Here is a 12,837-nt window from a genome sequence, read left to right as displayed (position 1 = left end):
TCGTCCTCACCCCTGAGGCTGTGAGGAAGGTGGGCGCACAGGCTGGGTGCGCCCAGGCTGGCATGGGGCGGTGAGGGAGGCGCGGATGGGGGCGGTGCCACCGAGGCGGGACCCGGCGACCAGGCAGTGGAGCGGGCGGCCCCGGCAGGGGACCTGCCCGCCGGGGTCCTTGGGCGCCGCGGGCGGGCGGGCGGGCGTGCGTGCGTCCCGCAGCGCCGCCCAGCCTCCTGCTCCTCCCCCTTCTCCTCCGCAGTGACATTGGGCTCCGAGACGCGAGCGCAGCAGCGACCTCAGCCTCCGAGTCCCGCAGCCGCCGCCATGCTTCGAATGATCCTCAACCAGGCCAAGAAGCACCCGAGCGTGAGCGCCTGGGGGAGGGGCGGCTTCTCACCTGGGGGGAGGGCAGGAGGGAGGGGCGGCGCGCGCCCGACCTCAGGGCCGCAGCCCCGCCCTTGGCCTCAGTTTCCTTGTCTGTGATCTGGACTTCTGGGCCTCGGAGCCTCCTAGTGGGGGGGCCGGGACCCCGCGATCCCCTCCCGCGGGCCTCGGTTTCTCCTTCTGTAAGACCGGGGCGCCTCGGTTCCCCCCTCTAAGATTGGGGCACCTCGGCCCCCCCTCTAAGATTGGGGTGCCTCGGCCCCCCTCTAATATTGGGGTGCCTAGGTCCCCCTCTAAGATTGGGGTGCATTTGTTCCCCCTTTAAGATTTACGCGCCTCAGTTTCCCCCCTCTCAAATTGGGATGCCTCAGTTCCCCTCTAAGATTGGGGTGCCTAGGTCCCCCCTCCAAGATTGGGGTGTCTCTGTTTCCCCCTCTAAGATGGGGTGTCTTGGTCTCCCCCTCTAAGATTGGGTTGCCTCGGTTCCCTTTCTAACATTGAGATGCCTCACTTTCCCCCTGTAAGATTAGGCTATCCCGTTTTCTCCTTCTAAGATTAGGGTACCTCAGTTTCCTCCTCTAAGGTTAGGGTACTTCAGTTTTCCCCTCTAAGATTAGGGTATCTCGCATTCCCCCTCTAAGATTGGGGTACCTTGGTTTCCTACTTTAAGATTGGGGTGCCTCAGTTTCTCCCCTCTAAGATTAGGGTACCTCAGCTTTCCCCTCTGAGATTGGGGTACCTTGGTTTCCTCCTCTAAGATTAGGGTACCTCAGTTTTTCCCTCTAATTTTGGGGTATCTTAGTCCCCCCTCTAAGATTGGGGTGCCTGTGTCCCCCTCTAATATTGGGGTAACTCACTTTCTCCCCTCTAAGACTAGGGTACCTCGCTTCCCCCTCTAAGATTGGGTTGCCTCGGTTCCCTTTCTAATATTGAGATGCCTCGCTTTCCCCCTGTAAGATTAGGGTATCCTGTTTTCTCCTTCTAAGATTAGGGTACCTCAGTTTTCTCCTCTAAGATTGGGGTACCTTGGTTTCCCCCTCTAAGATTAGGGTACCTCAGTTTTCCCCTCTAAGATCAGGGTGCCTCAGTTTCCTCCTCTAAGATTAGGGTACCTCAGTTTTCCCCTCTAAGATCGGGGTGCCTCAGTTTCCTCCTCTAAGATTAGGGTACCTCAGTTTTCCCCTCTAAGATTGGGGTGCCTCACTTTCGCCCTCTAAGATTAGGGTACCTCAATTTTCCCCTCTAATTTTGGGGTGTCTTGGTTCCCTCTCTAAGATTGGGATACCTCGGTTTCCCCCTCTAAGATTGGGGTACCTTGCTTTCCCCCTGTAAGATTAGGGTACCTTGTTTTCCCCCTCTATGATCAGGAGGCCTCAGTTTCCCCCTATAAGATTAGGGTACCTCAGCTTTCCCCTCTGAGATTGGGGTACCTCAGGTTTCCCCCTCGAAGATTGGGGTGCCTCAGTTTCTCCCCTCTAAGATGGGGGTACCTCAGTTTCTCCCCTCTAAGATTAGGGTATCTCGCTTTCCCCCTCTAAGATGGGGGTGCTTCAGTTCTCCCTCCAAGATTGGGGTACCTCTGTTTCCCCTTTGTGATGGGGCATCTCAATTTCCCCATCTAATATTGGGGTACCTCGGTTTCCCCCTCAAAGATTAGGTTGCCTCGGTTCCCTTTCTAATATTGGGGTGCCTTGGTTTCACCTCTAAAATTGGGGTGCATCAGTTTCTCTCCTCTAAGACAGGGGTGTCTTGGTTTCCCCCTCTAAGATGGGGATGCCTTGGTTTCCCCCTCTAAGATTGGGGTTCCTCACTTTCCCTTCCCTAAAATGAAAGGTCAGCCTAATTTCCAGTCTGTATTTGAGAACAACCTGTCCCCCCTCCCGACTTCCTTTCCTTGGGATGAGACGGTCCCCTGGAGGGGGGTCCGCCTCCCTCCCCTCTGCCCTCCAGTGGGTGGCTGAGGCTGCTTGCTCCCTTCTCCCTGGGTCCCTGCCTTGTTCCTGCGGCCTCCAGGCTGGGGCCAGACCCCAGGCAGGGCCTTCCTGCCGTTCCAGCCCTCTCTTGGGCCACCCCCTGCCTACCTTCTTGTCCTCCTGGCCTCCCAGCTCTGGCCCGGTCACCCCCCCCCCACGAGGAGGGGGCTCCATGGCCTAGAGAAAGGGCTGCCCCCTTTACAGGGAAGGGACGCAAGGCCCTGGAGGCTAGGGGACTGGGCCGAGGGCATACAGGCCGTCAGTATCTGCCCCTCCCCTGCACCTCTGACCAGCCCGGCCAGTGCTGTCTCTGAGGCTCCCCTGCTCTCCCCCGGGGCGGGGGGACAGGGACCTTGGGGCTGGGACCCCGTGCTCTGTTTGGGGCCCTCCTCCTCATCCTTTCCTTTCTTTTTGGGTCGCCTCCAGTTGATCCCCCTGTTCATATTCATCGGAGCTGGGGGCACCGGGGCGACTCTGTATGTCATGCGCCTGGCACTCTTCAATCCCGACGTCAGGTAGGTGCTTCGGAGCTTCCTTTCTCCTGTAAGCTGACCGCGCCTTTCCCGACATGAATTCAAGTCAGGTCAGCCAGCTCTTAGCCCTCCTGGCTGGCGATTCCTCACACCCAGCGTCGCGGGGGCCCGGGGTGCCCTCCCTGAGGCCTCTGCCCCGCTTTGTGCATCCCTGGGGCCCTCTCCTCCCTCTGCCCTTCAGTGTCTGTCTTGACTCACTGGTGTGTGATTGCTCCTCTGCCCATGGGCCAGGGGCTGGGGTCTTTGTGTCCAGGCCTAGGTGTGTTGTAGGGCCTGCAGAGCTTATTGAGTGGATTCGCTGGAATCTAGTGGTAAGGAAATAGGTATTTTGTGACAAGGGCAGTGTGCTCCGCCTTCTCCCAGGTTCCTTTTGTCTCACTCCATCTTGGGTGATTTGGGGGGCAGTGGCTCAGGAAGGGAAGGGACAACCAGACAGAAGCTCAGTTCAGGAGCAAGAATGAGCCCCCTCGCCTCTGGGGGTCAAACACACAGGTCAGGAGCTTGGTGCCGGGGGTGGGGGACCAGAAGCTGCACAGGGCACAGAGATGGCCATTTCAGGGGAGGGGAGGCATGAGCAGCTGGAGAAGTCCAAGGGACTCACCCAGGAGATAGAACTTAAGCCGGGTCAGAAGAGGTTGGGAGGGAGGACAGCCAGGGCAAAGGCCTGGAGACCGGAGATAGAGGGTTGTGCGTGAGCAACAGCGGCAAGGCCAGCTTGGCTGAAGGGCAGGTGGCCAATGCCAGTCTTCAGGGGCTGTCGGTGCCCAACCAGAGTCTTCATTTGGTCCTAGAGGGAGTTGGGTGGGGACTTCATGAATGCCCTTTTGGTAGCCTTGGGAAGGACAAATTGAAGAGCAGAGACTCTTCGAGGAGGCAGGAGGCATCTTGGGATGGGATAAAGGCCCTTTAGGGGAGGCCATCAGGCAGCCAGGGGCAGCTCCGGCACATGGCTTCTTGTTCATGCCCCTACTCTGTGATATGATTAACTTGTCTGTACCTCACTTGCTTCATTAGCAATGAAGATGCTACCCAGGACTACTTTTCTCATTGAGGAGAGAGGCCAGGGGGTTGGGAGTGGGGGACAGGGGAGAGGGAAGGAAGGGGGGGTGGATTTGAGCTTATGCATGCATGCATTCACGCACACACACAAACCCTGCAAGCCCTTTTAACATAAAGTCTGTTTAAAAAAAAATACAACTATTTGTAAAACTTATCCTATTCAATACTCTAGTCTCTTCCAGGTAGGCACTACATTAATGGAATAATTTGCTAACCTCACACTTTTGTGTTTTAATATACTTTTCTTAGTTGGGACAGAAAGAATAACCCAGAGCCTTGGAACAAAATGAATCCCACTGATCAGTACAAGGTGAGTTGAATGGTTTCTTGAAACACAGTAAGTAGGTAATGCCTTTCGTTAAATATCACAGTGTTTTCTCCTTCCCTGGAAAGCGGGCAGGCACAGCTCGGTTCGAAGGAATGCCATGGGACGTCCAGGCTGTTTTGTGAAGTCGTGCTGGCATTTTCTAGAGAGTATTTTTCTAGACATGACATTCCGGGCTTTCCGGCCTCAAGAGAACAGTTGAAGCTGATACTTCACCTGATGGCCAGAGTTTTTATCGTTGGTGCTCCAGTGGGGACATTTAGGGCTCCAGGTGGTGTAGGTGTGGCGAGCTGAGGATGCTGAGAGCGGAGAAAGTGTGTAACCAGAGGAGAGTCATTTCTCTTTGAAGCTCCTCAGGATACCTTCTGAAGGGACTCAGGACAGGGAGTTTGTAATGGCCAAATTTTTATTCTTTTTTATGCTACGAAAAGCTCTTGGTTATTTCTTGTCAAGCCACCAGGTTAAAAACAAACATTGCCCGCAGGTCCCTGGTATCTACAGGAGAAGGGTCACAGCTTTGCTGGGCCTGCTCTAAGATCCAAACTTACCCCAAATCAGTGGGGAGGATTTACATAAGCCCTTTACAAACTCCGTCTTATCTGGTAACCGTGTAAAGGAGAGCCGAACAAGATTTCCTCCTTGGGCTAATTCTTGTAGAAGCAAGTGAGAAATAGAGATGAGGTTCTGGATTTCCCCGTTGACACATTCCAGAGGAAATTCCCTCCCTAGGCCTCAGAGTCCCCTGGGGCCATTAGTCGGGGTTTACCGAGATAGCCCAGCCCTAGGGATTAGGGGCCTGGGCCAGGGATCAGGAGCTGAAGGGCCCTTCCCACCTGAGCTAGTCCTGCCCTCCACAGACCCAAGGTCAGGGAGGGAGGGACCAGATATACAGTAGAGCTAAGCCCTGCTCTCATGTCTGCTGCTGTCACTGTCCCGGGGACCTCAAAGGACCTCATTCATCTATCTCTAGTTTATTAGCCCGGGAGGCGGCGTCCAAAAACAAGTCACTGTCAGCTCCTGGCCTTGGGAATGAAAGCAGCTGTGAGCACTGCTGTTCTTACAATATCCCATATAGTAGGTAAAACTGATTGTGGATTCTTTGAGAAGATGGGGGTGATGTTCTTTTCCTGTCTTTGTAGGAGTTTCAAAATGGAGATCAATGCTCTTAAAATGAAATCCCTGAGGCTCCAGCCTGAGGCTTCTAGTCTTTGCTAAAAGCACATCTTGCTAGATCATCCCTTGGAGTGCAATTTAATGTGGCCTGATGATATTTTAGTGTTGGTAATCTAATTCCAAAGTCCCCAGTCATACTGGCTTTTTATCAACTATAATGTTGGGCCTAAATCTTACTGCAGGTCCCTTCTCCTTTCTATTAGGAGATACTTGATACTTCGGTTGCTAAGGTTGTGAGCTCAGTCATCACTAAGGGGAAGGCTCGCTCTGTATGCAGACCTGAGCTGATCACCTGAGTAAACTATGCATCTCCTAGGACACCAGTGGCTGCTGCTTCTGTTGGCACTGCTGGCACCAGGGTCCTTTGTGCCAAGCGGATCCTTTTTATCAAACCACCTAGACAGATTTTCATGCTGGTTTCTGATCATCTTCCTTGTGGTGTTTTCACTTGTAGTCTGTTTTTTTATTTTGTTTTTTGCAGGGCAATGGGGGTTAAGTGACTTGCCCAGGGTCACACAGCTAGTAAGCATCAAGTGTCTGAGGCCAGATTTGAGTCAAGTGTCTGAGGTCTGAGGCTGGATTTGAACTCAGGTCGTCCTGAATCCAGGGCTGGTGCTTTATCCACTGCACCACCTAGCTGCCCCCTTCACTTGTAGTCTGAAAGAAAGATTTTTGTGGTGACCTTTTCCTGCCAGACTTGCTTCAAGAGCTTAGCAGTAGACATTACAACCTGAACTTTATTTTTTTTTCTTTTGTGAATAAGATATTTACCAAATTATGGAGAGTTTTCAAATGCTGGTTACCCAACTTCTGCAATGTTCCTGAGCAGTAAGAAAGCCAAGGTTGTCACCTTGTTTGCTCTTGGGTGATCACATCTCCTGCAGCAGAGAATTTGAGATGGTCCCTAAAACTTCATGGGCTGTGAAAATGGCAATAGGAAAACTGTGATGAATTATAAATAACGGGAAAACAAGGCCATTAGAAATCAGATGGCAGCAATTTGAAAAATGTTTAAAAATGGGAAAAAGGGAAATGTTATTGAATAAAAAGTAACGGGAGGCTAAGCCTGCAATGTTAGGAAGAGCTCTTTGGATCTTTTTAGCGCTGGTCAGTGACATGGGGTAGAGGTGGTGTCTTGGCCTCCCCGTAAGATGAATAGTGTCCAGGCCAGTTCTGCCAGAGCAAGTGAGACCTTTAGGAATCACAGGGAGAAGCCACTGGACTTCAGGAGTTGTTTCCTCAGAGGAAGGACCGCTGCTTCTGGTGGCTGAAGGGAAAGTGAGTGGTTACGCTGAATTTTGTAAACCACGTGCCAGAGGTGATAGGAGAGGGTCCCAAAGAGCTGCCCTGTAGCTTGGGAAGGGTTCAGGGCTCCATCTACCAAAGCACTTTTCCAAATAACCAGGTGATTTAATCCTAATATTACCTATCTGATTAGAGGGAAAAATTGGAGAGGTGGCTTAAGGCACTTCTGCAGTGTTTTATTGGAGACTCACACCCCCAGCAAGGTGGACTGAGGAATCAGTCACCGAGCAGGGAGACCAGGATTCCCAGTCTGTCTGAGGGCGGCACTTTGTCAGACGGGCTTCCTTCCCCCTAGCTGGGCTCTCTCATTTAACGTATTTTTGCCCCAGCCCCGGGCCATTCCACCACAGTCCTTAATGTAAACGAGAGGCTTTTGGGCTAAGACAACCTCAGTGTCACGGGCCTGTACCCTAGGGAAGTGGGCATATGTACACACATCTCATTTTATTAATAGCACGCATCTGGTATAAGTGAAAATAGTGAGAGAGAATGTGGCTGTGAGTGTGACTCCAGCCACAGCTCGGACAGTGGAAGTCTCCTGAAGCACTCAGAAGTGTTCCTGAGGAATTTCAGATCGTACAGGTCAGCAAAACTGTTTAAATCACCTTTTAATGCATTCTCCTTGTCTGGTGCACAAAGCAGGGAATAGCATTTGCTACCGGCTGGAGTTCTGTCATTGAGCAGCCTTTACCTGGCCTAAGTAAGTGCTCTTTAGGAAAATTCATTCTTCAACACATTGGATCAAGGATCGTGACATTTGAGTACAGTTGGAAAGGACAGGGTCACGCAGCATTTATTCAGTTACTTGTCACCCCTGCCTGTGGTCACTGTTTGACTGTGTGCACGAAGTATACAAAACAAAAGGGGGTCCCCTTTCTGTCACCCGCAGCTATCGTATGTCCCTTTGGTGTAACCAGTGGTTCCCAGCGGTGCTACTTAGACCTCTTTGTTTGTCAGACTAAGATTCTGCCCTGTGGTCTAGAAAACCAGAGCTAAAGGCAACAAGCCTGGAAGGTTGAGTTATGAGGTGCCATCCATAGATGGAGGAGGCGACGAAGGGGAGGGGCTGCGGGAGTGCTGGGCCGTGCAGCAATAGCCTGGTGGGTTTGGGCTCCGGCAGCCCGGTCACATTGGTCATATTTGGCAGGGGAACTTTTAAGATTAGCAGAGGAGCGTTTTAACATGGGAAGGGATCTGGGGCAGCTAGGTGGCGCAGTGGATAAAGCACCGGCCCTGGATTCAGGAGGACCTGAGTTCAAATCTGGCCTCTGACACTTACTAGCTGTGTGACCCTAGGCAAGTCACTTAACCTCAATTGCCTCACCAACAACAAAAAAAAAATTAAAAAAAAACATGGGAAGGGATGATGTGGCTACACACACTCACACAAACACACACACACACACACACACTCTCTCTCTCTCTTTCTCTCTCTCTCTCTCTCTCTCTCTCTCTCTCTCTCTCTCTCTCTCTCTCTCTCTCTCTCTCTCTCTCTCTCTCTGTGTGGGATGAAGCCAAAGCCCAGCTGGTGTCAAAGTCAGGATTTGAACCTGTCCTCCAGTGTTCTGATTTTACTACATATGGGGAGCAGGGTGAGAAGTTTGCTGAGCAAATGAACATTGGAAACAAGATTTTAGGAAGTGTGTTTAAATTACTTAGAATAAGCAAACAGTGGCCAGGTATTTCAAAAGTGTTATTTACAATAAAATTGATGTGCTAAGTAAATCTCAGTACATTAAAACAGGTCCCAAAGACTTGGGCCAATAGTCTGTTAGCTTGATGAGTATGTATTTTCTGAAGTTAAGGAGTTGCATTTTATTGATATCTCAGTCTTATATCTATGCATTAGAATAACACACACATCTGAATTCTTATTCCCACTATTTATTACATGAGACCAGCAGTTCTCAAACTTTGGCCTCAGGCTCCCTTTACACCCTTAACAATTTTTTAAGGATCCCCCAGAGAGCTCTTGTTTATATAGCTTGTATCTACCAATAGTTGCCATATTAGAAATAAAATGTCTTATGTACCCCCCTGAAGAGGTCTCAGGGACCCCTAGCGGTTCCTGGACCACACTACACTTGGAGCATTGGTGTTATATAGAATTTGTACCAGGTTTGGAGAGACTTGCAAGGTTTGTAAAACTGGTTTTTATTTCTTGTTTTCCAAGTTCTACTCAGTAAACGTGGATTATAGCAAACTGAAGAAAGAAGGCCCAGAATTCTAAGTGAAAATGGTTTTTCCCAGCTGCTGAGAATGAAGGTCTTCCAAAAGCCATCCGCACAGTGCTCCACAAGATTAGGAAATGCTTGATTTTCCCCTCATGTTGCATGAAATCATGTTGAGTTTAACATGCAAATAAAAATGTGAAACGAGCTGTGGTTTTGCTGTCTGGCTGGGCGCTGATGCCTGTGGGGCAGAGGTAGCCAGCTCTGGTAGGAGCGGGGTCCCTTCAGTGGGGTGCGTAAGAATCCCTGCGGACAGCACACGGCCACTGACTCCGTTTGAGAACGTCCTGTATTCTCGTGCTTTCTTTATGATGTCACTTGTTTCCCAGGTATGTTTTCATCTGGTTCAGGCATCACTTGCGCGTGCTGTGGACCTGCACCTCCAACATGGAGCATGTGAAGGGTGGGCAAGCCCTTCATACACACGCCTGGGGCTCCGTCAGTGACTCAGCCATAGTCGTATTACAAGGAGGTGGATGGGCTGGGGCCTGAGCCCTCTTATCTCCCCACTGACCTTGCTGCTGCGGCCTTTCTGCCCAAAGACAGGCCTTAAATTTCTCCTTAGACAGATGGTTTTAAAATACTATTCTGTGCTGCCTGAATCCATAGTCTTACTCACTTAAGCCCTTACAGTCCAGCCTGTAGATTATCTGTAGAATGCTGAATAATTGTAGTAATCTGCATACAAGTTCCCTGATCTTCATCCAGAACCCCTTCATTCAGGTCTCACTGGCTGTCCCCTTGACCCAGAAAGTTGGGAACAAGGAGTTGTTCTGCGAGAAATGCCTTTTCTGACTTCCTTGGAATGGCCACACTGTAGGCTTGAGTATCTGTACTCACCTGGAAACCCCAAGACCGGGGAGGGGGGCTCCTAGCATCCCTTAGCACTCAGAGAATGCTGCCTCTTGACAAAGAGTATTCCAGTTTGGGGGTCCAAGGTTGGCAGAACCCCCTATCTCTCCTTGCATCATTTCAATGTGCATACTCAGGGTTTAACCACTGCACGAGGAAAGATTGAATGATGCACTTGAGATGGTGGCTTGTTGACCTCATTCCAGGTTGGCTGGCCAGTGATAGATAATTCTACATGTACATTCGAAGCCCATTGCTTAAGCCATCCTGTACAGTCTGGGTGAGAAATAGTTGGGGGCTCAAGAGGCTAGGCCACACCCATTGCCCACACACTTGAGGGAGGGGCCTGGTCCCCACTTTACCCCAACATCTTGAGGTGCAGACCATTTGTAGGAAGCAGTGACTGGGGAAGGTTTACCCAGGTGTGGCATGGGAGTCCCGAGGAAGGTGCCCAGCTTATGGGGAGGGTGAGAGTTCTGGGGGAGGAAGGATCATGTGGATTCTGGGGAGGCAGGGGAACGCCCACTTAGCCACCTTCTTTAAGGTGTTTTCCAATAAAACGTGCAGCCTCACAGTGTGCCTCCTTTGGAAGGGGTCAAGTACCCCAAAGCAGAGCTGGGCTGGCTGGGGGTAGGGTGAGGCGTGGAGGGGACAAGATGGGGGTCCAGGCAGGGTCTGGCCTGACTAGCTCGGATATGCCTCTCAAAGACAGCACCAAGAATACCATCAGACCATCAGGAATCCCCTCAAATAATCCCTTTATCTCAAACTCTATTGATTTAACCCAAGTAGACAAGGTGACCCCATGGCATGGGGAGCCGTCTGGACAAGAGTGTGATTTACATTCTCTCCAGGTTCTGTCAAGCAATGTTAGCCTAAGTGACCCCCAAGCAAGCTCTGGGAAAATTCCCTGCTGGTCCAGGGCCCAGGGCGGGGCAGCAGCGTCCTCAAAAAGGGTGCTTGGCTTTGTCCGGGAAGAGGCCTCTAAGTATGGGGTGAACAAACACCTACTAAGTGCGGCCCCCAAAGAGGCAAAGACAAGATGAATGACAGACGCTGCCTCCCAGGAGCTGACCCAGCATGTGAATCATCAGGATTGGTATCTGCTAGTTGAGAGAAAATGTACAGAATGAGCAGAAAGCCCCCAGAATTCTGCCCTCACGCTTTGACACGTCCTCGTATTTCCATCCAGATTTCCATCCAACGCCTGGCACTTAGCGCTCCACCTTGGTCTGTTTATGCCGCCACAGCTCTGTGGGCCCATGGAATCACGGGCTCCATGGGACTGCTAGGGGTTCTTCCCTCCCCTCGATGCTCCGCTCGCCTGGCCTGCACACAGACCAGGTAAGGAGAGTCAGACAATTGAAAAGGATGGGAACATTCCTAACACATTTTTACTCACGTCAACACAAAGACGTTACTTGGGGAGGGGGGAGGAGCTCATAGGAGGATAGTTTCAGGGCTGGGCAAGTGACTTGGCCTCTCTGTGACACGGGGATAGTAATAGCCCCTACCTTCCGGGGCTTTGAGAATCGAATGAGGTAACATGAGAAGCGTTTTGCAAACCTTGAAGCTCTCTATAAGTGCTAGGGGGTAGGTAGTAGTAGTATTGAAGAAACTGGCCCAGAGTGACTTACACAGGTCAAGCAGATAGGAAGGAACAGACTTAGGGGATCTTGGAGATCACAGAGCTCGACCCCCTCCTTTTACAGATGAGGAAACAGGCCCAGGGCGGCGACCTGCCTTGACCCAGGTCACACAGCTAGCGAGTGACTGACTGAAGGAGTGTTTTCATCCTGACTCCAGGGCCAGTGCTCTATCCTCTACACCAGAGGTGTCAAACCCCCTGGAGCAACCTCACCACTGCCCCAGCATCACCTCCCAGTTGAACTGAGGATGCACTTCGTGCTTCTTGTCCTGGGTACAGTAAATGCTGGGGAGGCGCTGGGGCAATGGAATCAAAATCATGCCACTGACACTGCTGGCTCTCTGGGGAGGCTGCGAGATGTAGCCGGTCCTCACAGTGTCAAAGGCTGGGAGAGCGGGGGTGCGGGAGTGGGGAGAGACCATCCCCCTGTCAAAGAGAAAGCCACCTGTCAAATAGAGTTTTTATTTGTCTGTCTCCTACCAAAAAAACAACAGCTCAGAGAACATAATGTCTCCTCTAGGAAAAACCAGCTCAGAGACAGATAGAAAAAAACCTAGACCCAGTTTATTTGTCCCGAGAGGAAATAAGCAGGATGGTGCTGGAGACCCCCCCCCCCCTGCTGAGGGAATAGAAGGTTTCTCTGCTCGCTGTAACCAGCGTGTTGTCAGTTTCATTAGCAGATACTGTAACGAGAATGGATGGAATGGAGGCAGTTTTAACAATTTCACACAGAACAGAACAAGTGTGGAGGGAATGCAGAAGCACCGGGATAAGGTGACAGGATTCCAAAAAGGAGCTTGGTGAGGATGGGGACACCCGGGTGTCCCCACAAGATAGGGACCCACTGTCCTGGGGACTTATCTGCCAGCTACCGGGGTTCAGCTGGGAGTTCAGGTGAAGGGCATTTTGCTCCTATTAACCCAGGGTTTCATAAAATACCTTTGGATGAATAAGGCAGCTCCATCAAATCCAGGGGATCCATATTAACACACCCATGAATGGCCATTCTTCGTCACTGACCCATCCCGTAGCCTTGTATTGGAAAAGTGTAGGCCCCCAGTGAAGTGGTGCTGACAATGCTTGCACCCCACAAGTGTGCTTCCTTGCGTGGTTGCAATTTCCTTTTCAGATGGCTCTGCCTTTTGAATGGATGCTTTGCATTGGGAAAGAAAGGCTCCATAGCTTATTAAAATCAGGGCATTAAAGTGTTGGGTTCTTTTGTTAGCGCCAAGGAAATCATCTATAAACCCTAATAAAACAGTTCTTGGAAGGAAGACCTAATTACTGACAAGTGTTTAGCATGGAGACTCCTCTATGATATTTCTGGGTGGAAGCGATAACGGGAATCGCTCTGAAAAGA

At 51.1% G+C, this 12,837-nt stretch overlaps 1 protein-coding gene across 1 annotated transcript; it reads left to right on the top strand.

The window, feature by feature from the left end:
* Nucleotides 1–212: 212 nt before the first annotated feature.
* NDUFA4 (NDUFA4 mitochondrial complex associated) lies at nucleotides 213–9,124 on the top strand. Its single transcript, XM_043968733.1, has 4 exons — nucleotides 213–360; nucleotides 2,778–2,866; nucleotides 4,193–4,253; nucleotides 8,920–9,124. Exons 1-4 carry the CDS (start codon nucleotides 319–321, stop codon nucleotides 8,974–8,976), a joined length of 249 nt encoding a protein of 82 aa, XP_043824668.1. The 5' UTR covers nucleotides 213–318; the 3' UTR covers nucleotides 8,977–9,124.
* Nucleotides 9,125–12,837: the final 3,713 nt, after the last annotated feature.

This window comes from Dromiciops gliroides, chromosome 5 (assembly GCF_019393635.1).
Source record: "Dromiciops gliroides isolate mDroGli1 chromosome 5, mDroGli1.pri, whole genome shotgun sequence".
Taxonomy (NCBI): Eukaryota; Metazoa; Chordata; class Mammalia; order Microbiotheria; family Microbiotheriidae; genus Dromiciops; species Dromiciops gliroides.
Note: the sequence above shows the minus strand (reverse complement) of the source record. Positions and strands in the feature narration are given on the sequence as shown.

Excerpts from the sequence above, each read along its gene's own strand:
- NDUFA4 (XM_043968733.1), top strand. The coding sequence starts at position 319 with ATGCTTCGAATGATCCTCAACCAGGCCAAGAAGCACCCGAGC. Across the intron at positions 361-2,777 it reads AGGCCAAGAAGCACCCGAGC|TTGATCCCCCTGTTCATATT; the intron begins GTGAGCGCCTGG and ends GGTCGCCTCCAG. Across the intron at positions 4,254-8,919 it reads ATCCCACTGATCAGTACAAG|TTCTACTCAGTAAACGTGGA; the intron begins GTGAGTTGAATG and ends TTGTTTTCCAAG.